General features: G+C 44.6%; 1 protein-coding gene across 3 annotated transcripts in view; it reads left to right on the top strand.

Moving 5' to 3' along the window:
• The window catches only part of NRP1 (neuropilin 1), a 249,366-nt gene that overhangs the window by 14,981 nt on the left and 210,924 nt on the right, over nucleotides 1-23,461 (top strand). For all 3 annotated transcript variants that reach the window (XM_078663336.1, XM_078663334.1, XM_078663335.1), the window contains exon 2: nucleotides 2-176. In XM_078663336.1, the coding sequence (XP_078519462.1) occupies nucleotides 130-176 (47 nt within the window). In that variant the 5' untranslated portion in view covers nucleotides 2-129. The remainder of the gene's footprint in view (nucleotide 1; nucleotides 177-23,461) is intronic.

A 23,461-nucleotide genomic window follows, 5' to 3' on the forward strand; every position in this document is an offset into this window, starting at 1 on the left:
GACAAATGCGGGAAAAACATCAAAATCGCAAGCCCGGGATACCTCACGTCGCCCAACTACCCGCACTCCTACCACCCGAGCCTGAAGTGCGAATGGCTCATCCAGGCCCCCGACCCGGACGAGAAAATTATGATCAACTTCAACCCACACTTCGACCTGGAGGACCGAGAGTGCAAGTAAGTGATGCGCGCCAGCGAGGGCCTGCAGCGACATCTGGTGGATGGAAGGCGGCACGAACCTGCAGCGTGCTGTGCCCGGAGGCAGCGCGCGGCTCGATCTGTGCCTCAGATAGCGTTTGAGAGTTCAAGGCAGATGTGACCACGTGTCCGTGCCCTTCCCCATGACAGATAAAGCGTGCTGCTGACACACACGCACGCGCATTACCTCATATCTTGCCTGTAACCCCGTGCTTTCCCTGCTTGAGGCTGCATTCACCAAACATTGGATTTGTTCAGGAGAAATTGAGTTTAAGGTGATAGCAATGTGGTATTACGATTGAAAAATGAGACCAATGAATGAATGAACGATTGTGCGCGTAACGCACCCCTACAGATCTAAGCACATTAAAGCACCATTTGTGTCTTACAACCGCGGGCGTTTGAAGTAATGCACGCGAACTGAAGCACAATCAGGGCGTTGTTCTTAATTCGTTCGCATAAAGTCTTGTTTTTTGATATAACACAATGCTATTTGTACTGTCTACATGCTGGCGAGTTTTGTGTATTTTCAAGTTGACTGGCACTGCCTTAAAATACGTTCATTTTTTTTTAAATCACATAATATCAATAGACTAGTCTAGTTAGGATTGATTGAGCAGTCAGTTCCATAGATTGTATACATAAACAACACACGGTTTGCTACCTCTCACATGTTCTACCTTTGATACCTGCACAAGTGCCACCTTTGCCTACGTAACGCTTGTTTTTTGTGCATGAGTGTCTAGCACCTTTTGCAGTATTATACCTCAAATGATACTTTGTTTTCTCTTGTAACCGCACACTTGTCACTTTTTCCTCTTGTGCACTTTTTACTACCTCATGTATTTTTGGTTGCTCACAATTTTTACTACCTCATGTATTTTGTTTGCTCACAATTGTCACTATTACCTAATGTAACGTAATGTATGCTTTTGTAATCTGTTAGTGTGTAATGTTTCTCATTATGTTTAATTTCTGTTCCTATTGTGAAGCGCTCTGACGCCTTCGGGTAAAGTCCGCGCTATATAAAAATGCATAAATAAAATAAATAAATAATAAATAAAGCAAAGACACGGAGATCGTAATACGTAGACACCTAGGCCTAGGGGAGTGGGCCATAGCAAAGTGAATTTCGATTCTCTGGGTGCTCGTCTCATTCAGCCTTTCTCACAGGCTCACATATAACTGGTGCAGCAGGTGCAGTTGCACCGATGCCCAGGGGTACGAGGGGACCACTATTCTCCACTTTTGTTTGCCTTTCCTAACCAACCCTTGGTCCAGAGAAGCCATTTCCCAGCCTGGCGTGTTGCTTACTACTGAAGATTCTACTGTGAGGTGTGCGTGTTCCACATCTGGAGTCATTTGGCCTTAGACTAGGGGTGGGCGAAATTTGCGTAATCGCGTTACGCAAATTTCCACTAAACAGTAAAAAATCTCCGCGAACACGCAGAAATTCCTATAACACGCGGGATTGCCTGTTTGCGATGTTTTTTTACTGTTCGCAATCGCTGCTTCAATGCTCGGGGGGGAATATCTCGCGAACATGCATTTCAGAACGCAAACAAGAAAAAAAATTGCGATGTCGCGGAACGCAGAATTTTGGGCAATTTTGCGTTCTCCACAGAACGCAAAATTCTGCAAATTCCGCGAACGGAACGGAATTTACCGCCCAGGCCTACCTTAGCCAGCAGTGGCAACGGAAACGCGTCCGAGCCCGTGCCTGTGATGGCAAACGTGAACGTCTTGACGTCACTTGCTGCCGCCACTTTTCTAGAGCAGGTTGTCCTTCCCCTGCGGGGACGCGCCGGTTCTTTGCTTATCGATCAGCTCGGGTGTCTGATGGGGCCAGATTTCATTATGGCGCTGGCAGTCCCCAGCTGCATGTATAATAACGCGGCCTCCATCCCGGGGACACGCGCTTCATTTCTTCTGACAGGACTGGGCTGCCTGTCGCTCCCTCACTCTTCTATGTTTTGCATAATCCAATATCGTGACTGTAGCTTCCCGTTTAAGTTATGCTTTGGAATATTAGTTTCCTCCTTTTGAGCGGCTCGGCGTGTTTCATCTCGTCGACGTGCGTGAGCGGCAGGGGCGGGGGAGCTTAGCGCCCCCTCAGTGTAAACATTTCCTCCTCGTGTTTTACTGCGCGCAGGAATAATGGTCTGCCTTCTCAGGGGAGGCTGTCTCCGAATATCAATCTTTCCTGCAAGTTGAGTCCATTGACGCTTCGTATCCAGGAGAAGAATAACACCCCGCAGATGGTAGCGCCTTATTGTTTCCAGAGTTCATCTTTTTCTGATGGTTGGGGCTGGTTACTGAGGGCTGAGGCAGACGCACAATGGCGTTTGTAATCACTCAAAGGCAGAGACAGGGGCGTAGCTATTATAGTGCCGTGGCACCTGGACCAACGCACATCTAGACTCCCAATTTTGCTTGCATTTCACTATAAACTATGACTAAGGGAAGGGGGCATGTTGTCCGTTGCCTGCATGAGGGTTCTTGACAACCTTGCTTGCCAGTGGGAGACTCGAATAGAGCAGGAGCTGCCAGTGAAATCACAGCCGCCACAAACATGCTCTGATAAAGGGAACACGCTGAGGCATGTATGGGGTCAGGAAGACACAGATGGACACAGAACCCAAGCATCCACACAGAGGCGTGGACACGCACAAACACACCAGGATATAGACACCCAGACGCACAGCCACACACCCAAGTACGCACAGTCATGCAGCACACACAAAGACACACACAGAAGTAGGCATCGTCCGTGCGTGTTTGAGACAGTGAGGAAGAGAATTAAGTGAGTTTTCAGTTCCTTAAGGGGCCCTGCTCCCAACTGAAGAAGTTTCCTTTACTGACACACGAATTTAAAACATCTGCACGTTGTGTGCCGTTGTCAAGTGAATATTGGCATCATTTCTACGGAATGTATCGCCTCCATGACTAAAACCGTCCCCTAAATCACAATGTATCTCTTTTTTAAGTTAACGCATGTGCTCTGCTCTGCTATGTATCTCTGAGACGGGCCCCTCTGCTGTCTTCATTTCTTCAAAATATACTCGCAACACACAACAGATCCCAGGCTTGCTGGGCCCCCCTTCCCAGAGACTGCCAGACAGCCTGCCCTTAAGGCCACATATTTTTAAAAATAAATAAATACAGCCCGCAGTGACCGTCAGGGGCCTGTTAAGCACAACTTTCAAAACTGCTTTGAATTAACTCCAGTTTACAAGACGGCGGAATGAATCACCCGCTCAAAGTGGCTGTGAGAAAGACGAACTCGGACGGGTTACGAGAGAGTGCGAAGAAACCAGCGGCGAGGAAGGGACGAGGGGCCAAGAAAACAGACAGGGCGGGCCGCTGAAAGAAACGAGCGCCATCCAAAGGCTGACAAGGGCTGGGAACGATGGCTGGGGCCCCTGGGGAGGAGGCAGGGGCCTGGGAAGACTCACCCCACTCGGTGAAATGATTAGGAATGCAGGAAACTGAGATACCGTGAATGGACGGGACGGGAGTGTCAACAACATCCTACGCTGGGGTTTGCAGGCCCAGACCCACTAAAGACCCCTTTACAAAGCCACAAGCAAACCAGGCTCCTTCCTGCGATCTTGCTTTAAAGTAGAGTTTTACCACGCCTTTAATAAACAAAATATCACACAGGCAGAAAGAGAGGAACTGAACATGGAGAAAGCAGAACCTGGAAGGCGAGGTGACATGAGAGGAAGTGGACGTGTATAGCCTCAGATGGTGCAAGACCAGTTCCCACGGACAACTGTCACACGTAGTGAAGTCAGTGTGTCATGGGCTTATAGTGCAAGGAAGGAAATGGGCTTTGCTACTGTTTTAACTCTGAAATACAGCAATAATCATGGCTCAGTGGCCCCCTCGGGTAGGGTGACCAGATGTAGAGAAGCCAAAACCAGGACAGGCCGTACATAAACGTAGGACCAAAGTTTAGTCTGTTGTCAGGACCTGTTGTCCTTCAACTTCTCCGCTGTGAGGGTTGCTGTGCTTACTGCAAACAGGGACCACCGCCAGCAAAGTCCAGACCTTCATCAACACCTGCCTGAGATAAATACTACAAATCTGCTGGACAAACACCATCAGCAATAGTTAGGACGTAGTTTCCATAGAAAGGGTGTTTTTTTCATTTTCCAATAACTTTAGTGTTGTTTGACAAATTCTCGCGAAATTTTCAAAACTATTGCGCCAGTCACTTCAGTTGCTGTCTTGAAAATTTTGGGATGATCTGTCAAGCGGGGGCCGAGAAAAAGGAGGTGTCCCAAAATGCTTTTTCTCTGTTAATTTCCATAGGAAACTTTAGACTCAGCTGCAGAGCGAACTGCTGAACGGAATTACACCAAATTTGGCAGAAAGTTAACTCTTGGGCCAGAAAGTGACCTTTTTGCTAAATGGTGTAAATCCGCTCAGTAGTTGCTAAGAAATGTAAAGATTTCTCAGATCCACAACTGAGGTCGCGGTGGATCCACGACCCCTCTCCGATCACGTGCCTGAGATCTGATTGACTGCCAACACTTCAAACCAGGAAGTGTTGGCAGCGATCTTGTGACAAGAAAAAAGAATAAAAAGAAAGACAAGTGGGCAGGGTAGAAACACCCCGACACTCTAGGCCTCTGGTGGGGGACAGGGGGAGGTGGGAGTCCCACAGGAACCCCCCAGGGCTATAAAAGCATTTCTGCAGGAGTCGCTTTGGATTCACGATACCCGCTGAAAATAGGAAAGAAAATGAAGCGCAGGCTCCTATGTTTCATTTAATTTAGGCCCCCAGGTGATCTAGGTCCCGGGGTCATTATGAAAATAATGATGGGGTCCCATGTGGGTCCCCCGATACTCCGCAGACCACCACCTCCCATGGGTGAAGACAAAAGGAATGTGGGGGTCCGCATGGTCCTCCCACAGCCCTGGGGACAGCCACCACCCGGGACTATAATAAATAATAATGCATGGGTGAGGCTCCAAACTCCTCCCCACACAGCCCCTGGGACCGCCACCTCCCTGGGATTATATCAAATAATAATGCATTGGGGGCTTTGCCCCCCACACAGCCCTGGGGACCACCACCTCGCCGGGGCACTCACACAACAATTAAGGGTGTCTATTGCAGCCCTCCCAGCCCCAGGGACCACCACCTTCCTGGGGCTTCCTTCACAAGGGAGTGGGGGGCGGGCAGCACCCTCCAGGAGTCCTACATGGCCCTGGGGACCGCCACCCCAAGGCCGGCTCCAGCAATGTCCCGGGGTGCCCACCCCGGGAAATTGCAGTTTGCTATGGCTCCCGCCAAGACATAACAAACACTGCTCCGCTTCATGGAAGCGAGAGCATTCAAAATGCTCGAGCTTCCATGAAGCAGAGCAGAATTGCTTTTGGACAGAGGGAGCTGCATGTTAGCAGATTCCTCTGTCCAAAAGTAATGCCGGCTCCCGCAGGAGGCAGGGAGCCGGCAGGTAAAGAGGGGTCTTCAGGCTTCCCACGCGGTCCCCAACGAGGTGGTCATGCCCTGGGGGATGTGGTCCCCGGGGCAATATCGGCCATGGGAGGGGGGCCACGCTGACCCTCCTCCCAATTTTAGAATAAAAGTATGAAGGCCTGGCCCGGGGACTGGGGTCCCCAGTGCTGAAATAAGCCTGGGGTGGGAGACGGCTTGGCCCCCCCCATCCCTTTTTAAAAAACATAAATAAAGGCCTGGCCCCAGAGGATGGGGTCCTCTGGGCCAAAATTGGCCTCAGGAGGGGGCTGGGCCTTTTTTTTTTTTAGTAAATGGCAGGCCCAGTGTGCTGCGGTCCCCGGTGCCTAAATTGATCCAGGGAAGGGGGCCACGCGGCCCCTTCCTTTTTTCTATAAAATAAAAAGAAAATGCCGGGACCCAGGAGATGGGGTCCCCAGGGCCGTAATCGTCCCAGGGAGGCAGGCTGTGCGGACCCCCTCCCAATTTTTATAATAGACAGGCCCCAGGGGATGGGGTCCCTGGGGTTGAAATCAGCCGAGAGAAGGGGGGCCAGGCAACTTCTCTTCCCTAAAAAAAGAATAAAAAAAAAAAAAAAGCCCAGGCAAGTTGACGGAGCACACCTCTTTCACCACCACTTTGCAAACACACCTCCATGTGCAGTGGTGGTTGGAGAACTAAATCCCCTTCAATGCTGAGGGTTTTTGGCGGCCAGCAAGCCCTCTTGTTACCTCCAGTAAGTCCCAGACAGTGGGGTTGCTGAAAGGGCTTAAAGGCCATGGCCCCTTTCTCCACCACTCTGCAAATACGTCTCCTGGTATACTTCTGGTCAGGGAATAAAGTCCACTTTACTACTTAGGCCCTCAGGATTAAAGTAGACTACTCCTCCCAACCAGTAATACGCCAGGAGGTACTTTTGCAGAGTGGTGGAAACTTGCGCTTTGCAGCATCCTGAGGGGTTTGAAGCGCTATATACATTATACAATATAATGCAATACAATGTTCTCTAAAAAATTGCCCTAATTCTAGTGGAAGATATACTTTAAAATCCTGGGCCATAACTCAAATGTCAAATACTGTTTTTCTCAGTGGGTTTATTTGATTCATAGCTAGAAGTCTGCAAAGTCATGCATTTGTCTCTCCTTGTATCATAAAAAATGTTTTGCTGCATTCTGATTTCCAAATTGTGGATCGGCTTAAATTATTGATAGGTTTTTCTTTTGCCAAAACCCACTGGTTTTGGTCATGAATCAATGTATTGTTTTACAAGTTCCACCAGCATAAATTATTTTGAAATGTTCAAGATGGTTCATCCGTAAAGTGTGCCAAAAGGAAGGTAAACATTGGCCGCCTTATTTTGGAGCAAATATAATTCATCCAGCCCTTATTCTGGCAGGCAAATTATCCATATAAACTGCCCACGTTAGTCACATAAACTTTATCTCCAATGCATTCACAACTCTAGGCATACAAAATGACCCACTTCACTGGCCTGCTTTTCTATAAGCTTTCTACTAGCATCATAGTTATCAGTTTGCAGTCTAACAAAAAAAAAACAAGCAGAATATTTTAAGAGATAAAGCGTAAATTGAGGACAAAGGGCTGCCTCTTCTGGAGACTTCACCCGCAGACCACACTCGCAAACTGATCCATCTGCCCATCTGATAGAATATTCATACACTTTGATCCATATTGGCCATCTCTAAGCTCACGGAATTTCAGAAACAAGGCTTAGAACATGTCAGATTATAGTCTTCTGACCAGTAAGAGAAGGAGAGTCAACACCTGAATGCAACTTGCAAAGATGAACCACTCTTTCAATATAATAGACTTTCTATCTATTATTCTAGAAATACCAGTTCATGGCTAAATACCATGGAGCATACCTTTGGTTTAAGGTTTTAGTATTATCAGACTGCAGGGGTCATTATCATGTCAGTCTAGCCTGCCCCATGGGTTCTGCATGCTGCATTGACGCACAGTCGACACTTGTCAACATGTTAGATCTGAACCCGCTCACAAGGGACGAGACAAAAAAATCTTTTTGAGTCAGATCTATGAGTAAGAATGTCTTACTCTGAGAATCTCAAGAACAAGTCGCAACCAAGTCTTGAATAAGACATGACTTCCCACAGAAAACGCTTTGTGACTCAAGCTTGGACATTCAGGAGTCATTCACACCTGAGTCATGAGAAAGACACAACTCACAGGAAAACCCTGTGAAGCGGGCCCAATGTCTTTCACCGCAAATATTAAAAAACAATGTCTAGTCGTGGCCTGCAGGAAAAAAGAAGAAATTGTACTGAAATGCGCTGCTTCTCACAGTTGTAAAGAGACACGTCTGTCAACAGACACATTAATTTCTGCATCATCATCTAGCGGTAAATAGTGAGGGCGAAGGTTAAATGTACGCTGACTCACTACCAGATTACAATAATTTTCAGAATATTACTTCAGCGTTGGCAGTACTTTGGTTCATCAGTCTCATTTTATGTTTTTTGATTGCGAGCTTTGGGCTTTATCTTTCTGTTTTTTTTCTTATTCTGGGCCACTACACTTGAACTGCGCTCATCGTGTATTGATTTTGGACCATCTTTTATTTAAAAAGTGGTTGTATGAAATGAAAAAGTGAATGTCACACCCTCCCAAGTAGAAATCGCCTGAAGATTAAAATATTGCTAGTATTTAGAATAATTTGCCTTCTTGGTTGGGTAGCAGAATGAGTGATTGTGCTAAGGAATGCTTTGGGTTTAAAACTAATTATCACACCCGCTGGTAAGCTTTGATCTCAGTGTGCAATGACTCTTGACCCGGAAGTGCTTCGAAGCAGGCCAGTGCTGGAAGTACCCTCTGACATTATGGAAACATAGCATGTTACCATGAGTGTGAGCCCCCTGCTGGCGGCACAAATGATGCCGCTTCCTGTGAGGGGCTCCATGCTGGTGTGTGTAGTAAAGGTCTGTGTCACCACAGGTGGTTTGAAACGTTTCCATGAAATATTACCCCAGTGAACTCTTGACCCGACCAGGAATATCTCAACTTCCAGCATATGTTCAGACACTAACCCCTCATTTCTCAAACACTAGTTGTTAGTGGTGGATTGTTGTCATGTCAGTCAGTGGTATTTAATTACTTCTCATTGTACCCAGTGTTGAATGCAAGAACTGATGGGCATTATGTGAATAGACAGTGCTGAACACCACACCGACATCCATTTACCCAGTGTCTATGAAAACATAGATACAGCTTTTTTTCTATGTACTTTGTTAACTGAAATTGTAATAGGGGATCTAGTGTTGCCTCAAAGAGACACAGGCTGTGCTGGACACTCATAGAATAACATATTGACAAAGTCAATAGGCCATTCACTGTTATAGCTCCCCCTATAATCACAGTCAAAGATCAGAATGTTTTAATGTGTTTTGTGTGTTACACTGAAAGAACAAGGGATATGTTGAAACAATAATTGTAGATATAGATAATTTATAATTCAAAGAACATTGCTTCCCAGAGACAAATGCACTGTGGATAATCTAATAGTAAAAATGAAGATTAAGTAGAGTCCATTAGTTTGAAAAAGGCAGGGGAATGGGGAGGGTTTAATACCATGGTGGTCCTTATCTTGAACAATTTCTATGTATCTGTATATCACACCATGCACTATGGCTGTCTTGTAAACGTTCCGCAATTTGTACTCTTGGCAACTGTTTTACTCATTACAATAATAATAATAATTCCAGACAGCCCTGCAGCAGAACTGGTACTTGCGTTGTTATACAACTATGTACTATCTCTTTCTAAGTCTGCATGCAAAACAGTTCGAGCTTTTCTGCTGGAAAGCAAGAATGAAGTGAATCCTTGATGAACAGACTCATTTAGCTGGAAATCAGCTGGCATAGTCACAGTCTTAATCGTCAAGTATAATTATTGTGTTTAATAGTTTCAAAAAGTCTGAGACTTTAAGATTTCTTTACTCAGACCTAAAGGCACAGCTGTAGTTATGCTGTGTTTTGTAATGCTTCGCTATGTTACTTAATGTTATGTTTTGTTATTTAATGTTCTGTTATTTAGTGTTATGTTACTGGTGATCTGTTAGGCGCACCTCTACCACACTGACGGTCTTGCCGCTGTGCATCAACAGCAGACTTAGAAAATGATGATCATTTTTATCTCCCATTTTAAGTCTTAAAGCGTCTGTGCATCACATTTAAAGACTTGGGACAAAAGATTGAGGGACATATTATCAAGAAAGGGTGATACATTATCGCCGCTTTTATCGGCAGGAAACTGCCCATAAAGCGGGGATAATGGGCTTGATAATATGCCCTTGTGAATTTCTATGGAAGCCCAGGTTAACACCAGAACCTGGGCTTCTATGGGAATTCACAAGGGCATATTATCAAGCCCATTATCGCCGCTTTAGCGGCAGTTTCCTGCCGATAAAAGCGGCGATAATGTATCACCCTTTCTTGATAATATGGCCCATAGTTTTTAAAAGAAAAGTTCTTATTTCCAGCTATGAGACTGCTTTCCAGTCAATATGCGGCTAGCCAGGCTTCCAGGGGTGCCAATGATTGCATTCAATTCAAGCCTCGCTTCCAATGACTGTTCAATTCAAGCCTCGCTTCCGCCGGGTGATGCGTGAGAAGCCTGCTGCATCAGGCAGAGCACTAACATGAGGGGTTGAGTGACCTCAGCACCATCAGACCGTATCAGGTGCTGCCAGAGCAGGAAACTACCCAGTCACCCTATCACTCCATCTTATGGAATTCGTTCTGGAGTTCAGGGTTTTTATTGCAGTGTAATCCGTTTTCAGCACTTACAGTAGGCTCGCGCCCTGCCTTCTGTTGCTAAGTGCCTGTCTAAGGTGGCACGGCCATTCTGAATCTCACAAAGGTTAATATCTGGCTTATACACAAGAATGACATGTCTGCTCCAGCCTGGCCTGGGATTTATGGAACCGGATGGTTTCCCAGTAATGCATAGCGTCAGTATAGTAAGGTATAATCATGTGTGACAAAGGCTGTTCTGGTTGCACTGGAATCACATGTCTTGAGGAGGGCAGTTATACAAACTCGACGAAAAGAGGTTAGAAACCTTAGCAGAGGAAAGAGGCGCACAGAGAGCAGCAGGTTTACAGGTAGCGGTTACTGGGTTTCGCTGGCCCCCTACTCACACCGTATAGCATTTATGTAGGGCACTGTGTTATCAATTCACAAAAATGTTATAAAATGATTTAACAAAACTTAATTTATTGGTGGAAATTGTTTAAGTATTCAATAGCCCAAATGATTAACCAACACTGTGCAAATTGGGCAATATATCAGTTAAAGTAGCCCGTGACTTACATTATAAGTATATGCAAGTCGCTGAGGAGACCCACGCTGAAGCCAAGGTGGCTTGCAATATCCTTAAAATATATGTCAGGGCATATTTTATTCTTATAATACATGGTTGCAGTATCACCTTTCCCATAAATTGCTTACAAACCTGATGTCTTGCTCTTTCATATAAAAGAGATAGTACGGATGCAGACATGAGGAATAAGAGCAAACTCTTTAGTGCAGAATTAAATACACCAAAACCATTTAGTAATTTGTTGCAAAAAAAGATATCCGAATCAGTTTAATGTAAGTCTGCTGTAAAATACTGTAGCTCACAATATGTAGAAACATGCATAGAACCTATCTTTCCTGTAATGGCTGATAAATTGCAAAACATGGACATACTGCTATAAATAGCTCCTTTCTGTTGATTGCTGTTCATTTTTCGAAAAACAAATCAGACGAAGGAAAATCCAATTCTCGTTTTTGCTTTGTTTGACCCACATTTGTAATTAGCCTGTGATCTGGCTTTCACCTTGACTGTTGACTCAAGCAGAATGCCATTTTCCTAGTACAGGTGACTAGAGAGTCGTGACTTAGCTGTATGTAATAAGGAAATTGGTGAGGGGCTTTTATACATGAATTGGAGGCTCATGTGTTATACTTAACTAGCTACATGAGGGTGAAGGTTATTTTCAGCGAGTTACACCCTCACTGGTTGATATATGGTGATCTAACAGTCAATCAATCAATCAAGTTTCTTGTAAAATGCAACTACTCACCCGTGAGGGTCTCAAAGCGCTGGGTGTGTAGGGGGGGGGGGGGCTGAGCCAGGTCTTGAGGTCCTGCCTGAATTGCGGCAGCGATGGTGATTGCCTGAGGTGCAGGGCCAAGGAGCTCCAGGTCTTCGCAGTGAGGTAGGAGAAGGATCTTCCTCCAGCCCTGGTCTTGCAGATCCTTGGAATGGTGGCCAGGGCCAGTTGGGTGGAACGGAGATGTATGGTGGGAGTGTAGGAGGAGCGGCAGGGGTTGGGCTATGCAGGTCCGGCGTTATGGAGGGCTTTATAGGCGTGCATGACAGTCACAAGTTCAAGTAGGCCGATTTAGTTAAGTCTGGAAGAAAAAAAAGAACTCGGCCTTCCATTCTTCCAAGATCAGTAAATCGAGTACATTTAGATTTAGTTACAGTAGCACCTATTCTTTATAGTGCTTAGAAACGCCAGAAGAGTGGCATGTAGTGCTATATAAAAAATAAGTTGTCATTTTTTTAATAAAGATGTACATGTCACAGGAGGGACTGGAAAAGGGAGAGTATAGTTTTAAAAAAAATACATAGACACACTTTATTTACAGACTATGCGAGTATAAATCTCAATTTTTTATTTGATTGCTCAATATTTGGACTGAAAGCTTCCACTCTTCCTGCACACAATGTGAAATTCCATCTCGATTTTACAGACCATACACTCCAACTTGTAAAGCAGGAGCCACGCTTTTACACGACCCCCGCTTGAGAACAGGGCTTGGCCGCGGCGGTGGACACGTCGCTGGCGACTATGTGGTATAATTTTTACACTCTGCGGTAACTGAGATGGGTTGTAATGGAGTTGGGGTAGGATAGGGTTTCTGTTTATTTAACGAGGAAGCCGGGCTCTTTTCCTTGTCCAGGCTTTGGCTACTGTGCGCGGCCTTTATGATGAATCCATTTAGGAGCTTTTATGGGCGAACATTAAGCTTTTATTGTTGAAGTAGCTCGAGATGAGGTGTTTCTGAAGTTATGACATAATGTTAGTCTTTTGTAATGTACTTAGGGGCTCAGATTATCACATATTTCTCTTACTTTAATAGATAGCTATTTATATTAAGTTCTCAGTTTATTCAAGTGAAAGTGTTGCGGCATATGGATACATCTAAAAAGTCTAATTGTTTGTGAGAATATTGCGTGTATCTTTGCCAGACATCTCAAATTTAAGACTATAGCTTGAAAAACCAGCCAACATTCACACCAGATAAAATCTGTAAATGGCAAGTTTCACTGGAGAAATGTAAGATGCCTATTGTTTAGAATGCAACGTTTTCTTTCTTTTTTGGATTTCATCTATTAACATAAGCATCTTACAGAGGCTCAGTGCCTTGTGCTAGGGAAGGCTGAGTAAATCAAGTTAACGATTAAACTTGATTCAAAACTTGATTTGAACCAAATAGGGGAGCACAGTGTCACTTACATAGATAAAGGAGGTAACCTCCAGTGGGGGTTTTTGATCCCTATAAAGAGTGGAGATGATTTAGTTTGTCGGGTGCAGGACATGCACCAAAAATTGGCAGATGTCCACTAGACCCTGGTTAGTTTGTATGCATGGCTATATACTCTTTATAAGGCAGACAGGACAAGGCTACCTCTGGGGGGGATGACCCACATTGGCCAAACTCTAAATAATCCCAGAGACTTCAGAAAGGAAAGGAGAAAGTTAAAATGCTTCTATAAATGTGGAAGTGGGTAAATAAACCATGCGTATTTCAATAGAAGGGCGAGAATGAAATGCATCAAGAAATGTCTAGGGTGTTAGTAAAATGAAGGTCAGGACATCGTACAACACTGTGAGAGACTACAATGAGTTTTTGTCAGATGGAAAAGTAAGGTCTTTTGGTTTCAGGATAAGGATGCGTTGAAGAGTTTGTAAAAGATGTTTTAACAATGTGGAGATTGTAGACTAGTAACACCGAAGACAGACTTAATACTGAAAGGAAGGACATGTTAACATTAATCTTTTCAAGACACAAAATAAAGACGAAAAACATGGACATATAATCATAGGAGGAATTGGATAAATCAGTATATTAAACTTTAAATTACGTATAATGCTTGCAAACTTTGAAACCTTGGCTCCTGACGCAGTTTGCAATCCAATGGAATGCTGCAAGGATTACTCAAACTGAAATGACAACATGGCTACATAGTCTAAAATGCCTGGGTTGTGGGTTGAATTAATTCTGTAGTCCCGGCTCTTCAGAGGGTTATTGATAATGTTTCTTTATGCTGTGTATCCCTTTCCTGTGGCCCTTTAAGGCGCTTTTGATCATCAGACCTACTATCTCAAACACTCACCCCCTGCTCTCACTTCCAATTCCATCCCCAATCCAACACTGGACATGATCATCTCCACCCTCCTACAAGTCAAGGAAGAGCTCCACACCATCAAAGAACATCTTCTCACACACCCCAGGCACCCACTACCCTACACTGCCCCGCCCAACAAGGACTCCATGCGCCCCTCAAACCGCTCCACCCTGCTCTCCCCGCGCTGGCCCTCTATCCCTGATCGCAAGGCCACTGGCCGTCCCCATCGCACCCTAAACACCCTCTCGGGCCGAGACTTACACAATCTACTCTGCTCTTATGGCCCAGGTCCCACAAAACGCTCACCCACAACACACCTCCCCATACCCACGATTCTCACAAATCCCCTCAGGCCACTCACACTGAGCGACAGAAGTTCTGTCCCCTGTAATCTCAAAAATATCCCCCTCTCCTTAGATCATTCTCCCACCCTCCTCACCCCTAGACTAAAGTGTTTCCTGCTCAACTGCATATCGGCCCGGAGACACTCCTCTGGCATCGCGGAGCTCATCTTATCAAGGGACATTGATCTAGCCATTCTGACTGAAACGTGGTTAACTGAAACATCCACACCTATAATGGACATACTAGTCCCCCCCAACTATCTCATTATTAGACTCGACAGGAACGGCAAGACGGGCGGGGGAATCGCTTGCATCTACAGGAGCAACCTAGCTGTCACTGAAGGCCCCTCTCCCTCCCTCTCCTCCTGCGAACTCATCTGCCTTGATATACTAGTGAGGGCAAACCTGTGTGCTCCCTTCATGTTATTTACCACCCACCCGGTGACAACTTCATCTTCTCCCAACAACTAATGGACACGATATCCACCAACGCCGGTCGACAGCTCAATCAAATTTACCTGGGAGACTTCAACCTCTACTGGAATGACCAGAAAGACACTGTGGTGAAGAGCCTTAAGACTTTCCTCGACGCGCTTGACCTCACCCAAATCTGCAACGGTCCGACACATGAAAAAGGCTCTATCATTGACCTTATCATCGCCAAAGAAGACTCTACCCAACTAGTCGCAATCGAACCATGCGACTGGTCAGACCACCACATCATCACCTTCTTCATCAACGAAAAGGTCAAACTTAACCCGGCGCAACCTGCCAAAACCAAGATTTGGAAGAGGGACCTGAAGAACCTTAACCCAAAGTCCTTGCCTGCCCACACAGGCAGTCTCCTTCTTCCCCCGACGGACGTCTCTGATGTGCATGCATTGACCAACCTCTACCTAGACTCCATGTCTACAATAATCAACGAAGCCGCACCCTTGCAATTGAAGAGAGTCTCCACCAAGAACTCGAACCCATGGTACGATGGCAGACTCAATGAAGACAGACGTGTGATGCGCTTAGCTGAACGCGCGTGGAGATCTGACCCCTCAGCACTGAACCTTAGAACGCTTAAGAATAAGAGAAACGCTTACTTCAGAAAAATCAAACGCTCGAAAGCAATATTCTTTAGCCAACAGCTGGATCAAGCTAAAAACCGACCAAAAAAACTGTTCGAGTTAGTCAAAACCCAAACCAAAACGCAACCTCCACAACCCAACAACTTAACAAAGGCTATCCCAAGTTGCGAAGACTTCTCGGCTTTCTTCAAGCAAAAGAACAACACTATAAGAAGCGATCTCATCAAGGATGTAAGTCGATTCGCCGGCTCCATATGCATAACTAACACCCATGCTAAAAACAACGCTTCATGGACGTCCTTCGACACCTATTCCGAAGAATCAATTCACAAGCTGCTGGTCACCTTGAAACCCGCCAATCATCACACAGACCCCCTACCTGCCAATGCTGTTAAAGTCCTCACCCCCCTGTTCCTCCCACTCTGGACTAAAATCATCAACTGTTCCCTGCAACAAGGGCTCATCCCAGATTCCCTCAAGATTGGGCAAGTCACGCCTATACTCAAGAAACCCACAGCTGACCCGGCCGACCTAAACAACTATCGTCCTATCACCAATATCACCACTCTAGCAAAACTGTTAGAAAAATGCGTACAACTCCAACTGACAAAACACATTGAGCAGTTTGACCTCCTCAACTCCCACCAATCCGGATTCAGAGCAAAGCATAGCACGGAAACGGCCATGACACACATAATAGATGATGCCCTCCAAATCCTTGATCACAATGAGTCTTGCCTCCTCATCCTTCTTGACCTCTCTTCAGCATTTGATACGGTCAAACACGAGAATCTACTGGAGCTCCTAAATACCAGAATGGGCATATCCGGGACGGTTCTCAAATGGTTCACGTCCTTTCTGCACAACCGTTCGCAGAGGTTCAAGATCAACAACGCACTGTCCTCGCCTGTGCCAGTAACACTGGGCATCCCGCAAGGTTCCTCCCTATCCCCCACATTGTTCAACCTCGTCATGGAACCACTCACCACCTTGCTTCAATCTTCTAAGGTACATTTCCATATGTACGCCGATGACACTCAGCTCTACCTCAAGCTTCAATCCCCTGAAGACATCAAACTGTTGAATGCCACACTAAGAAACACCCAAGCTTGGCTGGCCGACAATCACCTCAAACTAAATGCTCTGAAAACTGAGTTCCTTCTGATCTCTCCTCCTGCGAAAAAGGCCATCACCCAAACCTGGCTCAATCATCTAACCGCACTCAATGTCCAACCCACCATCGTGGACTCAGCGAAATCCCTTGGCATCACACTGGACTGCAATCTCGACATGCAGCAGCATATTACCATAGCAACTAAAGGAGCCAACTTCCAAATCAACACGCTGAGAAAACTCAAACCCTTCCTACCACCCAAGGACTTCCAAACTGTGGTACAAGCCTTAGTCATTCCTCGCATAGACTACGGAATTGTGGCTCTCAGCGGGCTCCCCCTGACAACAACGGCTCCCCTAAGAGCCTCCCTTAACGCGGCCGCGAGACTCATCACTGGCTCAAGAAAACACTCGCATATATCCCCTGACTTAAAAACCCTGAACTGGCTGCCTATTGAAGCCAGAATTCAGTTGAAAATTGCCTGTATGACACACTCGGCCGTACACCACAAGGCACCCAACTACCTCTCTCATAAGCTGACCATATCAGGAGGCTCAAGATCCAACAGAAGCACAAACACTCTCCTCCTGAAACCACGGAGATTCCGGAAGGAAAAAACATACAAACGCTCCTTCTCTGGAATGGCACCTAGGATCTGGAATGCACTCCCACCAGAAACCAGGCTTATCCCGTCCACTATACTCTTCAAGAAAGAGGTGAAGGCCATCCTTATGGCTAAATACACCTGAACACTATTGATACTGGAACAATGACAGTATTTGGCCCCCACATTATCGGCTGGATGAATATTTATCTATGTCAGTCCATTTTTGTCTGCTTCTGGATCTAATTCATTGCACGGATGCTATACTATTGATTTCCAACTTGTCTATTGGATTGTACACAAGGACTTGAGTGCCTCAATAACCTGCAACGCACCCACTACTGACTACTTCTTTGCTCTCAACATTGTGTTTACTCACCCTCTGGGGTGCTATAATCTTATCCGTTTAGACATTGTACTGCTTCCATTTTATTGTTTCTTGATTGTTATTACTCTGTATACTCTTGTATGACTGATATCCTATTTTTTGCATCTCACTGTCTACGGAATCTCATATTGATTTAAGAGTCTTGTTTATCCTACCTACTGTTTCTGTAAAGCGCTCTGATATCTGCAAAGATCTTGTTCGCACTATATAAAACTTTAAAAATAAATAAATAAATAAATACTATGCGCTAAGCCATGGTTATGTAGTCAGCTAAGATAAAGCTGCAGATTTGTGTGACACAACTGGGTTCATCCATTGCTCACGTTATAGGCCTTATGACTGAGTGACAGAGATCATTTTTGTAATTCAAGGGTGACAGGTTTGAATTCAGCCTTATTTTCTTATATGATCCATGTGGGGCAGTGATACCTGTTCGTGTAGAGTATACATAGTGTTGTTAGCATTAAATAATCTCAAGTTATTTTTACCTGTAACTCAAGTTCGTGATAGTTTAAGATCTTTCAGCTTTTACATATCAATTGAAATGACACAGTAGTTCGGCGGGTTAATGCACATTTTACAGGCACCTTTTTGTAATACTGGGGGCAGGCTCATGGATTTAAGGAGAACCCTAAATTAATCTACGTTCTTTTTAAATTCACTTGTGAATCCAAATCTTTAAACTCCAAAGTAAAAGAATTACTATTGAATGTGTAGGGTTACCATGACAGGTTATATATATTAATGATTTAGGAGCATCCATCTTTGGTTGCACTTTCTATTACAGTTAAGGGACAGCCATGTTTATTGCTATAAACATCTATTGTTACATGTGTTAAGGTACACAGGACCTCTCTCCAGCAGCAAGATAAAATATAACTTTCTACAGAAATCCTGTGGAGGGTGAATCGTTTTCACACATTCATGTTGGAGTGAAATAGGCAACTTTCTACTGGTTAGGAGAGCCGTGTTTTTTTGTTTCACCAGATCCACCCAAAAAGGATACATCTTTAGAAGATGAAAAAAAGAATAGCAGGGATTCAACTTGATATTAGTGTTCCGCATCTGAAGTTGATAAACATGTAATGTGGTGTGATGCAGCAACCAATTTGTCACATCTCTGACTTGCAGTTTTGGCTGTATGTTATGATATGTACTTGTAAAATGCACAACATAAAGATTTTTTTTTAAAATAAGGTGTCCTGTAGGAAAGAATTTAAGCATGATATATAATTCCCACCTTCAGTCTCCAAGGAGTAAATGTTAGCTCCACTGTCTAACTTTAAGAACATATGCGGAAATATGCCTAAGACCCCCTAGGGTGTTTGTGGCTGCTCATCTTGTCTTCTCTAGCCAGAAGTTTTATTGTCAGTTCTAGTTTTTAAACTGGAATCTGGGGCACATTATGAAAATATTTTAAGTAAGTAATATATTATTTAAACTGTCTGTGTTAAAGTATTTCTTGAAAGTATCTTGGTAGATTTTTTCTTAAAAGATGCCCCTTTACCAAGACATTGCTAATTACGACAACATGGTATGGTACTCCTGTGCACCCCCCCCCCCCCAAGAGGGTAATAGGGCAGCTATTGAGGTGGTATATAAACCGATTCAAATGTTTTAACCACATGTATCTCAGTGTACAGTGTGGTTGACTTGAAATACGGCTTTACGTTTTATTCCACACAAACTTATCATAGAAATAATTCTGAGCTGTGTATTATAAATATGTATCACAGATCTATCAGCGATGGGGGTGAATGTAATACCCTACCGGTGTACCTAACAACGAGCAACCCCAGGGTTAGCAATCCAATACATTTACTTACAATACTATTTCCCCCAAAGCATTATGGAACGGTGTTCTTTTTCGAAATGTCCACTCAAGGGTCGCCCTATTCGCCTGCAAAGGCGAACACCATGAAAAGTTCATTTGTGTTACAGAAAAGTAATCACTTAAACAATTTAGATAAGTAGAAACGGGGCCTACTTGGGAGTCTGCGGTGATGGATAACGGAACATTTCCCTCTCAGGTCTCTGATAACATCATAAACCTCGACGGAGCAGCCTGAGTGCTTTACAATGTTATCAAATCCCAGAGATGGAAATGTTTCGTGTTCTTCGCCGCAGTTCATCTATTATTTTATTACCGCCGCACTGTACTGCTCCGGTACTTAAGGTTGAGACTCCGCTTCCATTCCGTCCCCAATTTCCGAGGCTGTAATGTTTCTTCTTTTTTTTTTTTATATGGAACCCTGGATCACTTTGGCATTTTCCATGTCCCTAATGATATATGTAAAACATTTTACCCCAAAGCTTTTTCTTCCTTAGTGATATTAGGCCTGCGTTTAGGAACTACTACAGACATTTGTCTGGCCCGACCCTTGATGAATTATTCAAAATTTGGCTTGGGCCTTCCTGGTGGAACTGTGTGCAGAAGTGCACGTAAATAGCATTGATGCAAGATAGGTTATTCTAAAGCAGTTTTGCAGCCTCAACACATATTATATGACTTTTGCACTAACCTGTTCATGCAGACAGTCTTTTGGGTTCAATTCAATGGTAGACGGCTGCACTAGGGAAATATATAGGACTTTTCAGTGGGCTACAAAGCCCACGTATGTCCTGTCCACTCGAACATGCGTTGGCCAGAAAACTTAGGGCCTGATTATGAATTTGGGGGTGTGGGAGTGGAGCAGCACGCCACCGCCCCGCTCCAACGCTGCCAAACTCCACCACCGACCACCCACGGGATTACAAGTTGTAATCCGGGCAGGTGGTCCTGCGGCGGCTGGCCCATGGCGCTGCCTTTCAAAGACTTATAGCAGAGCCATAGAAAGTCAGTGCTGTGGAACCCCAAAGTGCATTCCAGCATGGCATGGACTGTAAAGTCAATCACAGGAACTTGGGGTGCAGAAAGACAGTGGGCACACCTGGTGCCCCCCTGAATGCACCCACAATGCACCGAGACACCAAGGGGGCCCCATAGGGCCATCCTTAGTTTCCTCACTGCTACCCTTTTCATGGCGGGTTCACCGCCATGTAAAGGAGGGCAGTGAGGAAAATAATATTATGCTTGGCGGTGCAGCAGCTGTACCGCCTGAATATTGTGGCCTCAGACCGCTCCAAGACCTTCAGGGATCTCAAATCCCTGGCAGTAGCAGGTGTCCTATGGCGGTCCATCCACCAAAGTCATAGTATCACCGCATCGGTTGCCTCACTGCCACCGTGTGGTTGGCGGTCCATTGGACCGCCAAACTCATAATCAGACTCTCACTCTTGAAAATGGAGACATGTGAAGGATGGAGAGCACGCTGCGTTTCCTCTTTGCCGTGTAGTGGGCCCACTAAAGGAAATCCCTTGCTGTGTGTTTTTATAAGGAAAGTCTATATCTACATAATATTAATCGAACTGTTCTATATTTTTGGAGCGTCAGTGATGCCCGATGAAATTGCTCTGGACCAAATGGAGCACTCTGCTATTTCCTGACCCTTGATGCTCCACAGCCTCCGGAACTCAACGGGGTTCGCTGGGCATAGTTATTGTTGTCCCTTCCTTGAACACTGACATTAGTTTGCCATATTCTGCATATCGCAATATGATAATGCAAAACCGGGCTTATATATATGTACAATAATGGCTGTTGCACTGGGACTTCCCATAGGGTCCAGTGTATTTGCCAAGACAACACTATGTGATATGGTGGTACTGGGCACAAGTTGTTTTGTTATACAGTCTCTGTCACAGACAATATTAATTAATTGCATGCGGAAAGAGGCAGTAGAGTGAAATTAATGCCTGTTACACGTCACAGTGCTGAAGCACTTCCATAGTGCATTTTGAATCTCTGGGGTAGGAATACAAATGTAATTAAGTGCCCTGATGAGCCACATTGACCACTGCCTGCGAGCCTAGTTACCCCTGGAGAATATGGTAGGAAAGTTGTGAAGGAAAAGGTTTGTTATGAAAAACAAATACTGTGATGCTTTATGGGGAAACATAGTATTGAGTTGATGGAAAAGTGAAACGACTTCGCAAAATGTATGTTTATTTATCATTGTATGCACTGTTCCCTGAAAAGTTTGGGAGACCGAGCACTGTCATAGTGAGGGCCACGGCGGAGTGCATTGAAATAACTATTGTGCCTTCAAAGCTCTTATCACGCCTCACCATGGCTAAAGAATTGACTAATCATGGTGAAGTTACGATAGATAGGAACTTCCAATTTTAAAAATGGTTTATTTATTTATTTATTTATAAAGTTTTATATAGCGCGAACAAGAACCCGAAGGTTATCAGAGCGCTTTACAAACCGGTGGAAGGAAGGTCAACCACCCAATGTCTATCAAGTAAGAATATACACCAAGAATAATCTCATGATTTACAGACAAATGACACAAAGGAGAGTAACACAGGTATATAGCTCCCCGTTACAATGCATTTTTCATGACTCGAATGCTACCTACAGATTTTATGTTTGCATTTAAATAATCTGCCAGGGGGCATGCCCGGTTTTCTGCATGCCCTATGAGCTAGCACAAATTGATCTGGAGGATATGATTGGACCTAGCCGGAACGGTGCATGTGTGTCTGCTATGGCCGGGCAGAGGCCACAGCTTTGCTGAAAGGCCAGTAAGGGGAGCCTAGCCATTCACCAATCATCCTGCTGTCACTCTTGCATTCATTCTGGAGAGATTGAGTAAGTGTGGAGTGATGCATGCCTTTTCGTGAAGTGCGATTACTTGCGTCTGCTGTTAAGAAGATTGAAACCACACTTCCGCCTTAGGTGTGAAGAAATGCTTCAAGGATGCTCAGTGGATGATGGAGGCGAACACACCTGGGAGATGAGATACCCACGAGTGAGACAGATAGATCAATGTCTTAGTGCTTGCGGGTGGAGTCTGTTCCGGAGGCGAGTCTGGTGGACGCGTACAACAGATTTCATGTTTAGAAGTTCAACCAATCAATGAGTAGATAATGTATGGATGATTTGAAACGTCTCTAAGTCCAGTACTGGACGGCATCAGCACACAAATACACAATGATGATCATAATTCTATCCTTTTGATTGAAATATTTTAGACTGACTGTTTTTCAATCCAAAGAGGAGAATAGATAATTCTTTGTGTAGCACATTTTCATAATGTGTACTGCTTTGTTGTGCTTTTGGAGTCTGTGTTCCGATTCCTTCCTAGAGTTTTATTCTAATTGATCGGGGCGAGGTGGTCTCCGGTCAATGCTTGGTTGTAAGAACTGGTGAGATCAATAATTGCTTTAGCAATGGTTTGTGTTGATGAATGGGAAGAATACAATCTGTAGTAGTTGTATATGTGTGTGTAGATGGACTTCATAGTTTGTTTCATTCCACTGGGGTGACTGGATGTTCATTTTATGGTATATAATGTCAGGAGTGTGTTATTGAGGTTCCTGTGCTTTGCCAAGAACGAGTTAGAAGGGTTACAGTTAGGGGCGCATATGAACGGATAAACATGGCGGTCACAGCGGAACCAAATGATTTGGAGAAGACAAGCTGTTTGTGAATGAAAATGTCAGTGCCAACGTCTTGCTGGTTCTCCCAGTTGCTCAGACATTAAAAAATAAACAGGCCTTTCTTTCATTCTCCTAAAGAACACGCCATTAGATCATTGCAGGCGGTGACTCCTAAGGACATTTGAAAGCCAATTTTTTAGCTTCACTCAGAGTTCAAACGTTGAAAAAAACCAGCTCATTTATATTCTTAATGCCCAATTCAGTGCTAATAATTAGGCATAAAGAAAACCATGAGACAGGATTAGTGTTGGGATCCTGTTCCCAGCTTTTCTTAATTGTTCA

The sequence above is a fragment of the Lissotriton helveticus genome, chromosome 10, assembly GCF_964261635.1.
Source record: "Lissotriton helveticus chromosome 10, aLisHel1.1, whole genome shotgun sequence".
Taxonomy (NCBI): Eukaryota; Metazoa; Chordata; class Amphibia; order Caudata; family Salamandridae; genus Lissotriton; species Lissotriton helveticus.